The 19,500-nt window shown below is 36.3% G+C and overlaps 2 protein-coding genes across 2 annotated transcripts; both read left to right on the top strand.

Moving 5' to 3' along the window:
* The first annotated feature begins 8,419 nt into the window (after window positions 1–8,419).
* On the top strand, window positions 8,420–11,318 carry LOC143622646 (uncharacterized). Its single transcript, XM_077093737.1, has 5 exons — window positions 8,420–8,591; window positions 8,693–8,961; window positions 9,049–9,142; window positions 9,735–9,846; window positions 11,141–11,318. The coding sequence occupies exons 1-5, from the start codon at window positions 8,453–8,455 to the stop codon at window positions 11,316–11,318; spliced, it is 792 nt and encodes a 263-aa protein (XP_076949852.1). The 5' UTR covers window positions 8,420–8,452.
* A 4,236-nt stretch (window positions 11,319–15,554) lies between these two features.
* LOC143622676 (CDPK-related kinase 5-like) lies at window positions 15,555–18,975 on the top strand. The gene is made up of 11 exons (XM_077093751.1): window positions 15,555–16,369; window positions 16,782–16,912; window positions 16,992–17,033; window positions 17,115–17,223; window positions 17,318–17,396; window positions 17,611–17,907; window positions 17,989–18,101; window positions 18,200–18,307; window positions 18,376–18,438; window positions 18,523–18,690; window positions 18,801–18,975. Exons 1-11 carry the CDS (start codon window positions 15,896–15,898, stop codon window positions 18,924–18,926), a joined length of 1,710 nt encoding a protein of 569 aa, XP_076949866.1. The 5' UTR covers window positions 15,555–15,895; the 3' UTR covers window positions 18,927–18,975.
* The last annotated feature ends 525 nt before the right edge of the window (window positions 18,976–19,500 follow it).

The following is a 19,500-nucleotide window of genomic DNA, read 5'->3' as shown; positions in this document are numbered from 1 at the left end:
AAAAATAAAATATTAATATTTTCTTAAAACTTTCCAGCAACTTAAACTTAAAATATATTATATATTTTAGTTGTTTATTTATTTGACAGATTTATTTAAATAATAGCTAACGCAAAGCCGAACTGTGTGTACTCGCTTATTTGCTTATGTGAACACTAAACTAGGATTAATAAACTAAAAAGGGCTTTATATAAAAACTAAAACCAAGTTTTTATTAAAAAAACGTGTACTAATATAGGACAGGCAAATCGTGGAACGAAAAGCTACAAGACAGTGAGTTTCTCTATCGAACCCCCTCGATTTTTAACTGGAAATGTTTTTAAAACGATATTTAATTGTGTTTTTGAGGAAAAGTATATTCTTTATTACATATTATTTTCGTTAACATTTTTCTTTAAAGGGCATTTTGTTTCTGATTCGCTATAATTTGATTCTGGTGCGAATAGAAGTTTTGTAGCTGCGACATTTAGTAAACTAGCTAAAATGAAGTGTTGCCGAGTGTCTTAAACCTTCGTAGTAGAAACCGCTAGTGACACCTCGGTGAAAGTGATGAAAATGGTTAAGATTTGTAAGATAAAATTAGAGGGACATGAGTTCCCTGTTACTTTGTATGTTATGACCTTAGGAGGATTCGATGTAGTTTTGGGAATGGATTGGTTGTCCGAATATGAAGCTCAGATAGTATGTAAGAGTAGGATAATAAAGCTAAAGTCCTTGGATGGTAGTGCCGTGACGGTTTATGGCGATAAGGAAAGTTCAGGGTTTAACGTCATTTCTATGATAAAAGCCGAAGGTTTGTTAAGGCGAGGGTGCGGTGCCTACCTGGCGTATGTTGTCAACGCTACGGCCGAGACGAAAGAAATGAAAGATGTTCCTATAGTGCGCGATTACCCAGAAGTATTTCCTGAGGATCTTCCGGGGTTGCCACCGGAGCGAGAGATAGAATTCCATATAGACTTAGTACCATGAGCCCAGCACGTCGCGAAAGCGCCTTACCATCTAGCGCCGTCCGAGATGAAAGATTTGATGTCCCAACTGCAGGAACTCCTCGATAAAGGTTTCACAAGGCCAAGCGTTTCCCGGGGTCACGCCAGTGTTGTTCGTGAAGAAGAAGGATGGAAGTATGAGAATGTGCATAGACTATCGCGAGTTGAACAAGCTTACGGTAAAGAATAGATATCCTTTGCCAAGGATTGATGATCTATTTGACAAACTGCAAGGTTCAAGTTGGTTCTCACGAATAGATCTCAGATCAGGCTATCATCAGTTGAAAGTGAAGGAGGCAGACATCCCTAAAACAACGTTTCGGACGCGGTATGGACACTACGAGTTCCTCGTAATGTCATTCGGTCTAACGAATGCTCCCGCAGCATTTATGGACATGATGAATAGGGTGTGTCGGCCAATGTTGGATAAGTCGGTTATTGTCTTAATCGACGATATATTGATTTACTCCAAAAGCGAGTCTAATCATGCTGAGCATCTTCGAGAAGTATTGGAGACTCTGAAGAAAGAGAAATTGTATGCTAAGTTTTCGAAATACGCGTTCTGGTTGCGAGAAGTGCAATTTCTAGGTCACGTGATCAATCCTGAAGGGATTACTGTGGACCCAGCTAAGATTGAGGTGATAACCAATTGGAAGACTCCGCAGAACCCGACTGATATACGAAGCTTCTTAGGGTTAGCTGGCTACTATAGGAGATTCATCGAAGGTTTCTCCAAGATAGCCGCACCGTTGACCGGCATGACCCGAAAGTCGATAGTATTCAATTGGGGTAAGTTTCAAGAAGAAGCTTTTCAGGAGTTAAAGAAGAGACTCACGCAAGCTCCAATCCTTGCCTTACCCTATGGTGATGAGGATTTGGTTGTTTGTACTGATGCTTCGCATCGTGGGTTAGGTTGCGTGTTGATGCAACGAGGAAAGGTGATAGCTTACGCGTCTAGACAGTTGAAAGTCCATGAGAGTACTTATCCGACGCATGATTTGGAGCTAGTAGCAGTAGTGCATGCTCTCAAGATACGGAGACACTATCTGTATGGTACTAAGTGTACCATTTACACAGATCATAAGAGTTTAAAGTACTTCTTCGAGCAGAAAGAATTGAACATGAGACAGAGAAGATGGTTGGAGTTGATAAAGGATTACGACTGCGATATTAAGTACTACCCTGGTAAAGCTAACGTGGTCGCTGATGCGCTAAGCTGTAAGAATGAGGAAGTCATTGCAACAGTAAAGTCATATCAGCTAATTATGAACTCAAGCTTATTTGAAGAAATTATCAAGGTGCAGTCTGAAGTGTTGGTAGATGAAGGGCTAGTAAAGAAAGAAAGGATTTTTGGTCAGCAAGACGAGTTGATGGAAAACACGCATGGTGTTAAGACTAGGTTTGACCGTATATGTATTCCACGCCATGGAGATCTCAGAGGTCGAATCTTAGATGAAGCTCATAAGTCAAGGTATTCGATTCATCCAGGAGCTACAAAGATGTACCATGATTTTGAAGAGAGACTACTGGTGGCCAGGAATGAAGAACGATGTAGTGGATTATGTTAGTAAGTGCTTAACTTGTTTACAAGTCAAAGCCGAACATCAAAAGCCTTATGGAAAGATGCAACCGGTAGAGATACCAGAGTGGAAATGGGAACACATCACCATGGATTTCATAACTAAACTACCCCGTCCAGCTAAGCATTATGATACCATCTGGGTGATTGTGGACCGTTTGACCAAGAGTTCTAACTTTCTGCCTATACGAGAGGCTATCTCGTCAAAAACGTTAGCAAGCTTGTTCATAAAAGAGGTTGTGTCAAAGCATGGAGTACCGTTATCAATCGTGTCCGATAGAGATACTCGGTTTACTTCGAGGTTCTGGAAGAAGTTCCATGAAGCCATGGGAACAAAATTGAACATCAGTACGGCGTATCACCCTCAAACAGATGGACAGTCTGAAAGGACGATCCAAACCCTTGAGTATATGCTACGTGCTTGCGTTCTAGACTTTGGAGGATGTTGGGATGATCATCTGCATCTGGCAGAGTTCTCCTATAACAACAGCTACCATTTAAGTATTGGTATGCCACCGTTTGAGATGCTTTACGGTAGACGATGTAGAACCCCGGTATGTTGAGGAGAAATTGGTCAGAAAGAGATGGGAAGCCTAGAAGTTGTGCAAGAAACTTCTTCGAAGTTCAACCAGATCAAAGCGAGAATGAAAGCTGCTCAAGACAGACAGAAGTCGTATGCTGATAAGAGGCGACGACCGATTGAGTTTAACGTTGGTGACAATGTGATGCTCAAGGTCTCGCCTTGGAAAGGAATTATTTGTTTTAGAAAGAGGGGAAAGTTGAGTCCGAGGTACATTGGACCGTTTAAGATTTTAGATCATGTGGGGGAAGTAGCTTATAAGCTGGAATTACCCGGTGAGTTAGAAGGAATTCATTCAACCTTCCATGTTTCTCATCTAAGGAAGTGTCTAGCTGATGGCACGTCTCACGTGCCATTGATGGACATTGAGGTTGATGAACAGCTGAACTACATTGAGCAACCGATTGGGTTTGTTGATCGCAAAGAGAAGCAACTTCGTCACAAGGTCACACCCTTGGTGAAAGTGATATGGAAACATCGCAAGGGATCAGATGCTACATGGGAAGCTGAAGAAGAAATGCGCAAATTTTATCCAAATTTTTTTATGTAATAGTTATGTTTCGGGGACGAAACCTCTTTAAGGAGGGAAGACTTGTAACATCCTACCTTTGGTTATAATACTAATATAAATTTCGTCTATTTTATAGTGGGTCATTATCGGTTTAGATAACTAGAATATGAGTTGGGCTAGTGTTGGGGTAAAATGATATGGGTTATGGACTTGGGTATGAAAGAAAGAAGGAAAGACCATGGGCTAAGCCCATGATCCATAAATATATAAACCTTTAATACCCAATTTTCATTCATTTACACATATTCCATACACCTCTCAAACACACACTTAAGCTCTCTCTCTAGCCGAAATATAGAAGAAGAAACCGATCCCGATCCAAGGTAATGATAGTATGATATTGTTTGAGCTTAAATCCGTAGGATATGGTCACGAAACGACGAGTCGACATCGTTAAACCGTTTAAGTCACGAGATCCAGGTGAAATCGGGTATAAACCGAACCTATGATGAGCTTAGGGGGCACCCTAGCTCAGATCTGGATCGAACGAGATGAAAAACGGTGAAAAACGAGTTAAAATTCGTTTTTCCGAAGTGTTCGCGGTTTTCCGGCGGCGGCGCCGGAAAAGTTAATACGAGGATGTCAGGGAATGTTCTGACATTCCCTGACCTAACCCTAGTTCGCTATGGGAACTTAACGAATTGAAGGGTGATTCGTTAGTTAATTCGCATAAGGGAGCACGACGAACTAGCCTTAGTTCGTCTCTGATTCGTTAGGGGAAAGGGGTAATGAATTACCTTTGATTCACTATGATCAGTTCGTATAAGTATCAGTTCGTTAAGGTCCAATTCGCTATATGGACCAGTTCGTGAAAGGGTCCAATTCGTCATAAGGACCAGTTCGCTATAATGTTTGATTCGTTACAAGCCGGATTCGTTATAATTGTTAATTCGCTATGAACTCCCATTCGTTAAGGACTGAATAACGAATCAGAAGCTTAATAAATGACAGAACAGTCCCTGGACATAAAAAAAGAATGATTTAATTGCAAAGAAGCCCTTAAACATTTTAAGTTAGCAAATTTATAATGATTCAAAATCCTAATGGAAAATGTGTTAAGACAGTTAATGAAAATAAAATTTTTAAGCTTAACCCCAGCCAGGGGCTCTGCCCCTTGGACCCCGCTAGGGGCTGCCGCCCCTAGAACCCCGCTGCCAGGGGCGCTGCCCCCCGGACCCCCGTTCGTTGAGGGTAATAATTAAACTAGAAAGGCGATATGTGTAGTGATAGTTTACTGGAACGTATAATTATTATACAGTTAGTCGTGCACAGCTCAAGAAGGGAATAACCGTAAACGGTGAACGCAACCGCATTGAGGTGAGTTTCTAGCCCCACTTCCTTGTTATGTTTTCGGGGTTGTGTGCATACTCGATGTGATAGTTAATACACTTACTTTAAGTGGTAAGTGTATGCCTTATATGATTTATGTATGATGATTGCTTGACGGTGCGTGAACGATCTTCGGATATTGCATGTACCGTCAGGTGGTAGCTAAAGATGTGATTGCCAGGTATGATGTAAGATAAGATGCATGTATGAATATATATGATGTATGCATAGTGTACGTATGACATGTTAATGGTACGTGAACGCTCTTCGGAGATTGCACTCAGGAAAAGTATTTAAGAACATGTATAGTATGAAGCTATGGAAGAAAGGGTACCAGACCCTAATAATATCCGAGGATGAAGGGTACCGGACCCTAATAATATCCGAGGATGAAGGGTACCGGACCCTAATAATATCCGAGGTATGTAGGGTGAAACGCCCTTTATAATGTATGGTTAGATATGAATGTGTATGGACGAATGCTGAACATGATATGCATGTAATGCGTACCTTCGGGCACGTATATGTGTATATGAAAAGTAAGTTATGTGATTAACTAGAACTCACTCAGCGTAGCTGACTTTTAGTATGCACGCAGGCAAATAGGTTGAGGCAGCTCGCGTGACTGAAGACACATGGCATGGAATCGAAGATACTGGCATCTCGGAGACATGTTGTGATGTTTTAAAGACTATGTTTTGTTTTAATCGACTACGAATGTTTTATAAGACATGATTTGATGGTTATGTAAAATGTTATGGTTGAAGTTTTGTTATTCCGCGAAAGTTTTTATTAACTCTGATATTTAGAACTGCGTTTATGAGTAAATCCAACATGCAAAGTAGGGCTACCGGTAACGGGGCCTTACAATTATATGTAATGCGTAAATTTAATCATATAAAGCATTTAAAAAGATTTATCAATTATACCGTTTTTATTGTCCAACCCGTGTAATACACGGGTTTCTAACCTAGTTTATTATAAAACACAAAAACATGTGAGTCATGTATAGGTTATGCTACCAACAAATATGAAGGTTAATGTTTTAATTACAAATGATTCATTGTTTTTATGTACATAACGAACGCATTTTATGTAAGAGGAAAAAAACTTCAAAAATATGAACTATTAATAAAAAAACAATTTAGAAATAGGTAGGTTGTAAAACATCAAGGCGGACACCGGAAACCAATTAGATCTAAAAAGTTCACTACCTTGTCATGATTGAGTCCAATAAGATGCGTGACAATAAATTCGTCAATTGATATACAAATGTAACTTTTGAGCCATAGATACAATAACGTTTTTGTGCCATTAATGTGGTGTAGTTTGTGAAAAATGTGCATGTTTATAGCGGTTTTTTAACTCGTTAGAATATTTTATAGCAGTTAAGTTATTAATAGTAGTTATTTCAGTAATATATTCACTGAAGTAACTTATAAACTAGTGTAAATACGCGTTAAATAAAAAAATTATTAAATAGTTAATAATGAAAATTGGGAATCATAAAATGATATTTTTAGATAAGATATAATTGAATTTACATATAAATTACTAACTAGTATTAAATATATTTTAAGTCAAATATCTCAAATAAGTTAGTATATTTAATATATTATGTTTTATTACTATAAATATGAAAGAGGTGAAATAAGAGAAACGGGGAAAAAAATCTTTACCTTATAGAATTGTGACACGTGAAACAATGATGTACTTATTTATTAAATATAGATTATGTCAATTCTCATTGTCTTATGTATTTTACTATTTTTCATGAGTTAAACATAATCTTGAAAGCCAGAGCTCCTTTTTAGTAAATGCTTAAAAGATCTGCAAGTTATCAGAAGTGTTTATAATTGTTTAGTAAATATTTTTTACTATGATTAAGAAAACAAATCAGTTATACGGGAACCACATACTTTAGATCAACAAATACGTGTATAAACAAGGCTCTGAGCATTCATCGTCCCATTACATTTACCCGTACAGACATTTAAATGTATATGCATATATTATGTATATAGGCTAGGCTAGAAAACACGTTGCTTGGAGCCCCACAACAATGTACTTCACTTTGATAGGATGGAACATGGTAACTTGGTGAACTAAAAAACAAAAGGTTGTGGCACTACAAGTATTGATGCTGAATTCAAAGGCATGTTGCAAAAGGAGTAATCGAGCTCCTTTGAATATAATAAAAGTTGAGGACGGAGACAAGTTTTCCACCACATGCGACATTTCAACTATTTTGTGGTACAACTGCAATTTGTATATCTCAAAATCCAGTTCAACATAACAAAACAAAACATGTTGAGATAGACAAACATTTCATAAAAGGAAAACTTGATGAAGGGAGTACTATTATCCTAGCATTTTTTTTATCCAAAGATCAGTTAGCTAATGCATTAACTAAAGTAGTAGCAAAAATGTTACACCACGTACTATATGAGCAGGGTCGATATGTAGGATCCCACAACCAACTTAAGGAGTGTTGAAGAATAACAACTATAATCAATATTAATCAAAATTGTGATTATGATTAAGGAAATCACTTATGTATTTCTAAATTTATCTTCTTTATATTACCAAATACTAGTCAAATAGAACAATGCGACATTTCAACTATTTTGTGATGGTAGACCAAAAACAGAAAACATGTAAAATAGATAAATTAGAGTTTAATGATAAAAGTGTTTACCAATAAAAGAGATTTTATAACCCATTTGAGGGCTATTTGGGTTTGGTAAGACCCATAACCCGTTAAAATTATTCTTTGATGATTAAGGTGTTATTTCACAAAAAAATGAGATGTTATAACCCGTTTAAGGGTTATCCGGGTTTGGTGAGACCCATGACCCGCAAAATTTATAGAGTTTATTATGAAAGAGTTTCACAAATAAATGAGATGTTATAAACCATTTAAAGACTATTCGGGTTTGTTGAGACTCATACCCGCGAATTCGGGTCAAATCCTTGATAAACCTCAATTTAGAAATCAAGCAATCTGATGGTTCTAGAGAATGAGGGGAATAACTTAAGAACGACACGTAGGATTTCATGGTAGACAATTATATAGATAGTTAGTGGTTGTATGAATAAGAATAAATATTCTTTCAATAGTCTTAATTGTTCTCTATTTTAAGTGAAGTGGGTCGGGAAGTTCACGGACAATGAGTAACACTCGTCATACAAAAAAATATCGTGAACTACAATTAACCGAGTCAAAATTCAAAACTAAAGATCGAGATAGGGCAGGCACTTGATAGTTTGTCTTGGCTGCATTCAAGGCTTATGCTTATTATTATACCTATTATTCCACAATATATAGTACGCCATCCACAAGGCAGTTCAAACCCCTCTTATACCCCCCCTACTTTAATCTTCTTGCTTCCTTAATTTCATACCTAATGATTCGTAGCGTCACTAGCTCCGCCTCTACAAGAGGCATCGCTGCCATTGTCGGCGTCGGTCCCAATCTCGGCCGTTCCATCGCAAGGAAGTTTGCTCACGAAGGATACACCGTTGCCATCCTAGCCCGAGACCTAGGTATATATACATAACTATAACTAGCTTGAGACGCGTGCAATACATATATATAAACTATTTACTATCTTAATGCCGATCTGTGACATGATCACCATTTGCAGGAAGATTATCTAGATTTGCCGATGAAATAGCACGCGAAGCGAAGGTCCAGGTGTACGCTATTCCAATCGATTGTTCGGAAGCACAGAGCGTAAGAGACGCATTCGAAGGCGTTCTTTCGTTAGGTTTTGTGGAGGTTTTGGTGTACAACGCTTACCAACCTGTTCCATTGCAGTTTGGAGGTCCTTCAAGTTTCACTAACCTTAGGCATGATGCTTTCCAAAAGTCACTGGCTGTATCTTCTGTAGGTGCTTTCCATTGTGCTCAACAGGTACATATTTGCATGCCATTAATATTAATTAATTTCTTTAATTTGTGATTGATTTACATATATTTGTTTTCATACTAACGGATGTAGGTGTTGCCGGGAATGGTTGAAAGAGGAAGAGGGGCCATATTATTCACCGGATGTGCGGCTTCTTTATCTGGTGTCGCCGGATTCTCTGAACTATGTGCGCAACCTTGCATCTCTTGTATTCTTCAAATTATAATTCTGGGAATGATTGATTGCTTTCTTTACACATGTGACAATTTCCCATGCATGTGTGATTGGTGAATATTTTGTCAAAAAAAAAACATCATATCATGATTTGATGATCTAATTGATGTGAGTTAGATTTTAATAAACCAATTGATCATTCTTTAATGACAAAACAATCCATAACACTACAAATCAGACTTTATTTATATTATTTAAAAGCAATTTACAATATTCTTATTAGGATATAAACCAGTCAATTATTTATTGGCCGGGACTGGTCGAAGTTACTTCTCTGTTAGAGTAAAATTGTCATTAACAACAAAAGTCAGAAGTAAGATTGTCATTCACAACAACCAAAAAAAAACGAAAAAGTTAAAGTTAATATAATTTGGTAAAGTTACTTGTTAAAACTAGTTTTAGTTTTGCCATTTTAATATAGCACTGCCGTTAGAAAGAAATAGTAGTCATACACGTGTATAAAAAATTGTTATGGATTACAAAAAGTTATCCTAATGAGCTGTAATTAGTAGCTTCTTATTTGATTTGTTCAAAATGTTAATTAGGTTGTGGCAAGTTTGCATTAAGAGGATTATCTCAATGTCTCGCTAAAGAGTTTCATCCGCTTGGAGTGCACATTGCACACGTCATCATTGATGGCATAATCGGGTCATCTCGGTGAGTTCATTTACAGTTTACTTTAATTACATAATTACAAAATTCATCATTTACGTTCAAGGTGGAAATAAAAAGGTGGTAAATTTACTGTTTTGACCTCGCATATATTTTGCTTGCAATGAGTTTATATCTAAAGCTAACGAAATTAGCCTAATTGATGAAATGTTACAAAATTGAAACACAAAGGATTATTGTGCTTTTTAAGCATAAAAATAAAAGCGACAATTTTTATGAAGTAAAGGATATTTTTTGTAATTGTGTGTCCTAGTATGCAAGGAAAACAATGATTGAAGTACGATGCCGGTTAAAAATGTTTTTTGTTTCTTTGATTGTAGATTCTTTATGATTGCATATGATAGTCAACTCTATCCGTTCACTCATTGTCAATTACGCGTTCTCCTTTTTAATTTAGCTTTTGCATGAACATCTATGGACACGAATTAAGCACATCTGGTTTAAGTATTTTTCTTTTTTTCTAATCACCAGAAAAGTAATTCTTTGAAACTTTAAGAAAGTTGAAGAAACAAGTATCTTTAGATACACATTCTCATTCCCCAAACTTTTTCATCAATTAGAAACAAAGAAAACATCAAAAACCCTCAAATTAATTATCGTTTACAACATTAACTTCGGCGGAGTAAAAAACCAAATCATAATCGAATCAAAATAATTGAACCGATAAAGAAATAGATGATTCAATCATGATTTTTCTATATATAATCGATTCACATTTAACTGTAATTATATGTGTATAAATAACTTAATCAAAACTATGTTAAAACCAACTTGTATATTCAAATATTTTAAAATTTTTTATTAACGGGTTAATTATATGTTCGAAAAATTTGCAAGTTTTCTTTATATAAGTAACATATTATTTGTAATTAATTAATTTTCAATAAATTAAAAAGCATCCTAATGTTTAATTTGACACAATATATAACTGGTTTATTAGTTGAATAAGCTATGATCAATCTCGTACAAAGACAATGAAAATCATTATAAGTACCATACCAATTAGGTTATAATGAAAATCATTATATGTCCGTTTTAATCCATAACCAAACTATTGAACTAATGCTCACCACTACCGTAACTTTTTGTCTTAACACTGCTGTAGATATATATATGCTCAACTTTACACACACACACACGCAACTTGTGTTTTGTGTTGGCTACGTGTTTCTTTGTATATCTTTCGTTTGATAATATTGTGCATAGCTGGAAAGCTATCTTTGTGATGAAAGCAAAGCAATGAGATAAATGATTGATGGGGTCTGGTAATAATATGCAGGGCATTGCCGCTGACTATGCCGCAACGATCGTTGGTTGGGGAACAACACAGAGTAGGAGGGGACGGATCTATGGACCCGGATTCGGTGGCTCAGACCTACTGGTATTTGCACATGCAGCCTCGCCCCGCTTGGACCCAAGAAATATATATTCGCTCTCCCAACCAAAGATTCGTCTAGAAAGTTTATATTCATATGCATGCATGTATATTATTATTTCTTTTTTCATTAAATTGTTTGTTATTGTGTTTATTTAATAAGTTTGATGATTGCTTGATGATAGATATGTTTGTAATTGTGATTGGTGATTTGGTGATTGGATTTATGGAACATGATAACATCCGTTATAGGTGATTCTTCTCACCTTCAATTATTTGTTATGTCTGCTAGGGATAAGCGTGGGACAGTACCCGTATCTGTACCTGTACTTGTACCTGGTTATACTCGTAACAAAAATCAATAAAAGCACGTACCAATACTCGCACCAAATTTTTCGGTATGGTACGGGTATTTCGGTACAATGCCCGTTTTTGTACCACTTTGCTTTTTTTATTTCTAAATTTTTGACGATCTTGAAACTGGTACCAGTACGAGTAACAAACAACTTGAATTAGTCCGGGTATCGATACTTGCACATGTACGTGACGGGTACCAAATTAGTACATGTACCAAATTGTCCGTCGATTTAGTTATAAGATAGTATTGAAAAACCCTAATTCGGTCACCGGCTTTAAGTGATTTGTTTGTTGGTTCGAGTCTTGGATGTCATATTATTTAATATTGAAGAAACGTTTTTACTTGTTCAATAATAACATGGTTGGAAATTTCATTTTATATATTAAATATGAAGAATCCCAATTAAACCCTTATATAATCCAAACAGGTACAAATTACCAAATGTACCCATACCGTACTCGTACCTGTAACCGATTATACCCGTACCAAAATTCAACAAAAATAAGTACCAATACCCGTACCGAATAAACTAAATCGGTACAGGTACAAGTACGTGTATGGGTACGGTACGGGTATTTAGGACATCCCTAATGTCTGCGTCACCTCAGCTTTTCGCCCGTCATTCAACCACGTCACTGAACCCATGTTATACCGTATTCTTCATCATTCTTCACCATTTCATTTATTTATATTATTTAAATACAATAAAAGCAAAAAAATGATTGGGTGATGTTGTGAGTGCAGGGATCACAAAATATGAAAAATAAGAATGACTAGCGTGATGGCCTTTATGCGCGCCCTGTCATGCATGAGAGAATGATGGGGGGCACGGTGTTCATAGTGTATGAAATTAATTGGAAAAAACTATACAGAAAGGCGTTTAAATTAACCTTCATATTTATTACATATATATTATATTACGATCTTTTATATGATATCACCTGTCCATATTCTTTTATGGATTAAATTACATGTGTAACATCGTGAAGTTCCAGGTAAATTTTATAAAGTTATAAAAGATCAATGACTGAAAATGAAAAATTTGAACTTTCGGACTCATTGTGCTACGCGATGGACTAGAAAAAAGCCCTCGTGATACGCAACGAGAGCTTCAAAAAGGCCCAGACCATTTGGCCGGTGTCGCGGTACGCGACGACGCATCCCTCAAGTCATCTCGATATGCGATGACTAAGATAAGTAACCGAGACATGTGTCGAACCACGTGGCACAATGTGACAGGCCACATGGCAGTCACAGATTATGTAGAGTCACCGCGCTACAAGATGACCCTTCTAAAAGGTCATCGCGATATGCGACAGACTCAAAAAATTTTCCTATAAAAGGGGAGACCGGGGTTCTGCTTAACAGCTTCCCAAACACACCATAAACACACACATTTAACCTCGGGGTTTGTGCAAAGGGTTCCAATTATCCGAAGAGTTAGTTTCTCGAAGTATGTGCACGATAATAGGAGTTATGACGGTATTTCCCCGGCACCTGATGATTAGAAGAAGTGTTGTCTTCACACCTGTAAGCATCTAACTCAAGTACCCGCATAAGGTAGGGGCCGGTTCCGCTTAAGTATTTTATTATATTGGCTTAGACCCTAGTCGAAAGTATATATCATACTTTGATCAAATTTAAATTAAATATAGCCTTTTATAAGTCAATGTTATAGCCAAAATAATGTTTCTTTATAACTAAGAAATATAACATTTTACATACAAAGTGCATAGTCTAATTGATGTTTCTTTTTAAAAAAGAAACCTAATATAGACGTTTTCTTCATGAAGGAAAAACGTAGCACATAGTCGGTAAATAAAAAAAGGGATTAAATGTTCAAATGTTTTATACAAACAAATTATTTGTCAAGGTTAAAGCTAGGCAAACATACTAATGGTCTGAAGCTAGATCGTTGATCTAGTTATTTACAAATTATTATTCTCGTACTATAGGTCCGGGGTAACGCACTAGCAGAAATCAATATTTACTGATCATCATAAACAAATGTGAAGACGCGCAAACTTTTACAACTCTTTAAACGAGTCATTTACACAAATACAAAAGTTTACATGGGATCGTGAATCCCTAAAACTTTATAAGCAAAAGCAATCATTGGCTCTTAAGCTATCGTTACGTTTGTGTGAATCCCAAAAACTTTATAAACAAAAGCAATCCCTAAAAATTTAAAAATGTGGGCAGTTGGTGGGCACACCGCACCATACGTGGCTGTTCCTTCGCCATGACAGGTCGGGTCTAAGTTATACTCACGTTGGGAATGGTCATGAGTGTATTGGTAGGTACTAAGCACTCGAACGTTGTGGTGCTTGCTGAGCAGTTTCGAGTTAAGCTTGAGCTTATAATGGTTATTTAGAATTTCAAAACTTAGTTATTTCCTTTCCATGACAGGTCGGGTCACAAGATATTTGTAGGAATAATTAAGTATATTAAATGTTTTAGAGTCAACGTGTACATCAACATGTGTTGCTGACGTATTTTACAAACTTTTTTCAGGTAACCAAGCATAGAAAATAGATAATGGAGGAGATAGCCATTAGACGATCTGAATATTTTAATATTGTAAAAGATGTAAATTATGGTTTTCATATTAAACACTTTTTGTATCAAGTATTGGTTATTTCATTCCTGACATTTTGAATATAATATTATTAAATGAAAAGACTTACGTTTTGCAACATGAACTCTGAAATATTACAAAACGTGTACCAATTTTGATCACATGTCTAGGCCCATGAAGCCTGGTGTGATAACATGTTTATTGTTAATTTTATTATTATTTTGCTCAAACTTAACCGAATACCTAACTTAAATAGCTTGAAGCCTTGAACTACCCGCGGTCCCACGCCTAAAACTTACGATTAATAAAATTTTAATTGAATAAATCGAACCATCACTTTCATAAACAAGTTATCAAAAATGTTTGTAAGTGAAACCAAATTGTTGTAAAACATTAAAAACCAAATTACAAGTTCTGGTTGTCATGTGACGTGATTGTGAATTGCGATACGTTACATACCAGCCTGATGGACTTATTTGGGTGCTATATCTATAGTGGGCCTGTTGAGCCCAAATATAAGCAATCGTATGATCCCTTTAAAGCCCAAAGGCTTTGTTCGTTTTAAAAGAGAGATCGACACATTGAGTAATTTAATATGTTACTTGATGATACATTAATGATTGAATTATTGAAATAATTTAACAATTATTTTGTTTTTAATTATTATGGAGTTACGGGTAACCTCTCTAGTCTCTATCCTTTGGGATACAGGTATGGTCTACCTCTCCCACCCTCCGGACCCCGCTAATTAGTTTTGCTATTGGCTGAATTTGTTACCATGTATGATCGATTAATACGATCCGTATGACGGTTAGAAGTTTGAATGAGATAAGCAGATCTTGAGCTTAGCCCGTTCAACAAACAAGAGTTCGAGCTCAGCTCGTTTTGATTCTATCTCTTATATAAACATGAGTATTTTTTCAAACTAAAATGTGACACGTTTATTTTAATTTCAAAGGGAAACTACTTTATCTCATATATAAAATGGGTGAATCACTACGTTTTTGTTGTAGTTGACCTTTCCTTTTAATAACTTTTTTTATTATTTATTACCTATATTTAAAATTATTTTTTTATATGTTTATTGTTATAAGTTTATATACAAGATAAAATATATTATTTAGTTTCTTTTATCGTAATTTTATATATAACAATAGTTATGTTATGCTTAATATGTTAAATATTTTTTTTTAGATAATAAACTCGATTGGGCTCACAAGCCTTATATGACGTCTTGACTTGCAGTCGCACTTGTTTATTAAACAATCTTATTTAGGCCAACATTTAGGTTCTAGCTCATTTAAACTCACCCAAATACGATATTTTAACGGATCAACCACGAGCGACGAGGCTCATTTAGCAAAGTAGGGTTCATCTGTTGGGTATTTCGTCATTAATATTTGCATATATTTAAATAAAGGGAGGGATTCCAGCTGTCAGCCACATGGACGTCCATTGTACACCTAGGATCACCTAGTGGTTAATATTCAAACATGTTGATTTCACCATTTTAAGTTAATCCCAGAATCTAATTAATCAAATTTTCACAAATCTTTAATCTTCCTCTTCCTCCTCCTCCTCCCTTTTCAACCCCATAAAAACACCAAGCAAAAAACCTTCAAATTCAATATTCAAATGCCCTGAAACAACACGTACACAGGGCTCTTCCAAATTTTGATTCCTATTTGGGGGAATCTTTCATGCACATGCATAAATCCCCCAAATGGGTATTTTCAACTCCAAACACGAACTTTCCTCCAGCAACAAAGAAACCCATGTCCCCTCTAAACGTAATAACAATAACAATAATAACGATAAAGATAACGCGATAGAGAAATCGTCAAAGAAGAAGAACCAAAGCTCTCGCGGGAAGAAGTCGGGGTTTTTTACGTCGACCAAGTTTTTGTTTCATAAGAATGGAAGCTCGAATCCGACACCGAGGCGGTTTTTCCGGAGGGCGTTTGCGCCGTTGTGTCCAACGCAGCACATGAAGGGGGTTATAGCACGGCGGACGGGGAAGGGTAATGGGGAGGAAAAGTTGAATAAGAGTTTTGGGTTTTCGAAGCATATTGGGCATAAGTATGAGATTGGGGAGGAGGTTGGCAAAGGGCATTTTGGGCATACGAGAAAAGCTAGGATCAAGAAAGGGGAATTTAAAGGTCAAGAAGTTGCTGTCAAGATTATTACAAAGTCAAAGGTAGGTTTGTTTTCACGTTATGTAATTGTCGTCCCCAAAACACTCATAAGGTTGTTTCGACCAGGAAAGTCGAACTTTGAAAGTTATGATTAGAAGTTAAAACGGTTCTAAACCGCCATTCTAACCACTGAGGGTCAAGCTTAGAAAATTATTAATCAGAATAGTCGTCTAATCATATGATCATTTGAACCAAAGTGGGATTAGATGTTAGACGGTGTGTGAGTTGTTTTTCTGACCATAGCCAGGTAAGGTTTAAAAACTTATGGTAAAAACGACCGTCCAATCTCTATCTAGATGGCCGTACTTTGAACCAGTGTGTGTATAGAAGACCCATTCTGTAATTTCTATTATAAATTCATAATTTATATATTAATATGTTATTAAAGTTGGTAAGTGAAATCGGTTTGATCAGATGACCACAGCCATTGCCATTGAGGATGTTCATCGGGAGGTAAAGATACTAAGAGCTTTGACGGGACATAGCCATCTAATTAACTTTTATGACGCGTACGAGGATCATGATTTTGTCTTCCTCGTGATGGAGTAAGTCCCGGATTTCTTTCTTTATTTTACTTTTTTATTTTGCAAATATTTATGTGAATTTCCATGCTTGTTTTGCCAGGTTATGTGAAGGAGGAGTGCTTTTGGATAGAATACTTTCAAGGTTTTGCATCTGTTATTGCATTAATTTTGTAGTTGCAATGTTTTTCATAAAATAAAAGTAACGAAATTGTGTACTTAGCAGGGGCGGGAAATACACGGAATACGATGCGAAGGGCGTGTTGATACAAATGTTAACTGTTGTTGCGTTTTGTCATCTTCAAGGCGTGGTTCACCGGGACCTAAAGCCCGAGGTGAGATGTTAGTTGATTCAAAGCATGTTTTTTTTTGTACAATGAATTAACCCCTATGTAAACCACATTTAATAATGCCTAATCTATGAAACAGAACTTCCTATTTGCAACCAAAGACAACAACGCAGAATTGAAAGCCATAGATTTCGGTTTGTCAGACTTTGTTTCCCCAGGTAAGTCGTCACTCCAATTAGGGGCGATTCTATATAGTCACATCAATGTCACATAACACTCGCAAAACAAATTACATTTTAATACTTGTTATTTATGTGATATATGTATCTGACACTCGAACGATCGGAAGTCTTTTAAAGGAACATGGTTAAAAACTACAAGGAATCTTGGATCTGACACACTTATGTTATTGAAATGTTATTTGGTTTGCAGAGAAAAAGCTCGATGACATTGTTGGTAGCGCATACTATGTTGCTCCCGAGGTTCTACAAAGGTCATATAGTACAGAAGCTGATGTATGGAGCACAGGCGTTATAGCTTATGTTCTTTTGTGTGGTAACCGTCCCTTTTGGGGTCGAACTGAGACTGGGATATTCCGATCCGTATTAAAAAACGAACCGAATTTCGATGAAGCCCTGTGGTCTAACTTATCATTTGAAGCCAAAGATTTTGTCAAAACTTTATTAACTAAGGATCCTAAAAAACGATTAACAGCCGCCCAAGCATTATGTAAGCATCAATGATGTTTTCTTCTTCTTGTATCTACAACAATTTCATCACTTAACACTAAGATGATTATACACGTTGTAGGTCATCCATGGATTCGAAATGATAATGAAGTGAAAGCACCGTTTGATAATTCAATACTAAAGTTTGTGAAACACTATATATGTGCTTCGAATTTGCGTAAAGTAGCTTTACGGGTGTGTTTTTATATGATGAATCGATCATTGGTTTATGATTATAGGCATAAAGTCATCATTGTAATTAGCATATGTTTTCTCTTCTTCCAATCTTGCAGGCACTATCAAAGACCTTAATTTTTGATGAATTAGTCTACTTGAAGGACCAATTTTCATTGTTGGAGCCAAGCACAAACGGACTCATAAGTATCGAAAATTTAAAAACGGTCGGTAACTAATACAATCATTATGTCATATGCTGTTGTTAAGTGTTAACTTGTTGTCTATGGGTCAGGCCTTGATGAAATACACTACAGATGCAATGAAGGAGTCGGGTGTCCAGGATTTCCTAGAGTCGGTATGTATTTATCCATCATTCTGATACGTATAATCGTGCTTGGTAATTTAGATGATTACCATTCTACCCTTGGCTTTCTTGCAGCTTTGTAGTCTACAATATAAAAGGATGGACTTCGAGGAGTTCTGTGCAGCCGCCCTTCGTGTCCATCAACTCGAGGGTCTTGATCGATGGGAAAAACAAACTCGTGACGCTTATGAAATATTTGAGAGAGACGGTAACAGATCTATTGTGGTCGAAGAACTAGCTTCGGTAAGTTTACTACTATTTATATTACTTGTATTACCATACTGTAAAAAGGAAACAAATTTACTTTGTATGTTTGTTAAATTCTGATATTTTTGTGGGACATTCTTTGTTAGGAACTGGGACTTGGTCCAACGATTCCGGTCCGTGATGTTATGGATGACTGGGTTAGACAAAGCGATGGGAATCTGACTTATATTGGATTTGTTAAAGTGTTGCATGGTACCATGAGTAGGAAGTAACATAGCCAAAGCTCAATAGCAGAGTGTAGAGTATGAAGTTTGAACCCTGTATAGACTGGGTTTTGGCGTCTAGAGCCGGTTAACTAACACAATGAATTATAAATTAATCCGCCCACTTGAAAAAATCTATTTCATACCTGATATGTTAAAAATAGTTTATAGGTAATCAATGTATATATGCACTCGGATCAACTGGTATGGTACAACTTCTTTGCATTGCGTAATGTGTAAAACAAATTAATGACACCTGTGAGGCTGGAGGCCTCCTAGAGAGTTTTGAATATGTGTTTTGTTTATATTCTATAGAGGGTTGTTTTTTGTTGATTTTAGCATTCTGTTTAGGAATGAAAAAAAAACCTAAACCAAACAGAAAACTGCAAAACTCAAATCATGCAAGACCAGTATATGGGTACTAGACCGTGTATGGGACTAATTAAAACAATTTCACGCGTTTGAAAACATGTATTGCCATGAAATTAGGCGTTGAAACTTGATCCAATTAACCGAAATATATACCAAGTTATTTTTTAATTTATTTTCCTTTTACCTAGCTTGAAAATTTCATTATGATAAC

The sequence above is a fragment of the Bidens hawaiensis genome, unplaced genomic scaffold (genome assembly GCF_021521415.1).
Source record: "Bidens hawaiensis isolate Kalapana, Puna unplaced genomic scaffold, B.hawaiensis_p1.1 tig00003241_1, whole genome shotgun sequence".
Classification (NCBI taxonomy): Eukaryota; Viridiplantae; Streptophyta; class Magnoliopsida; order Asterales; family Asteraceae; genus Bidens; species Bidens hawaiensis.
This window is presented reverse-complemented; position numbering and strand designations above follow the sequence as displayed.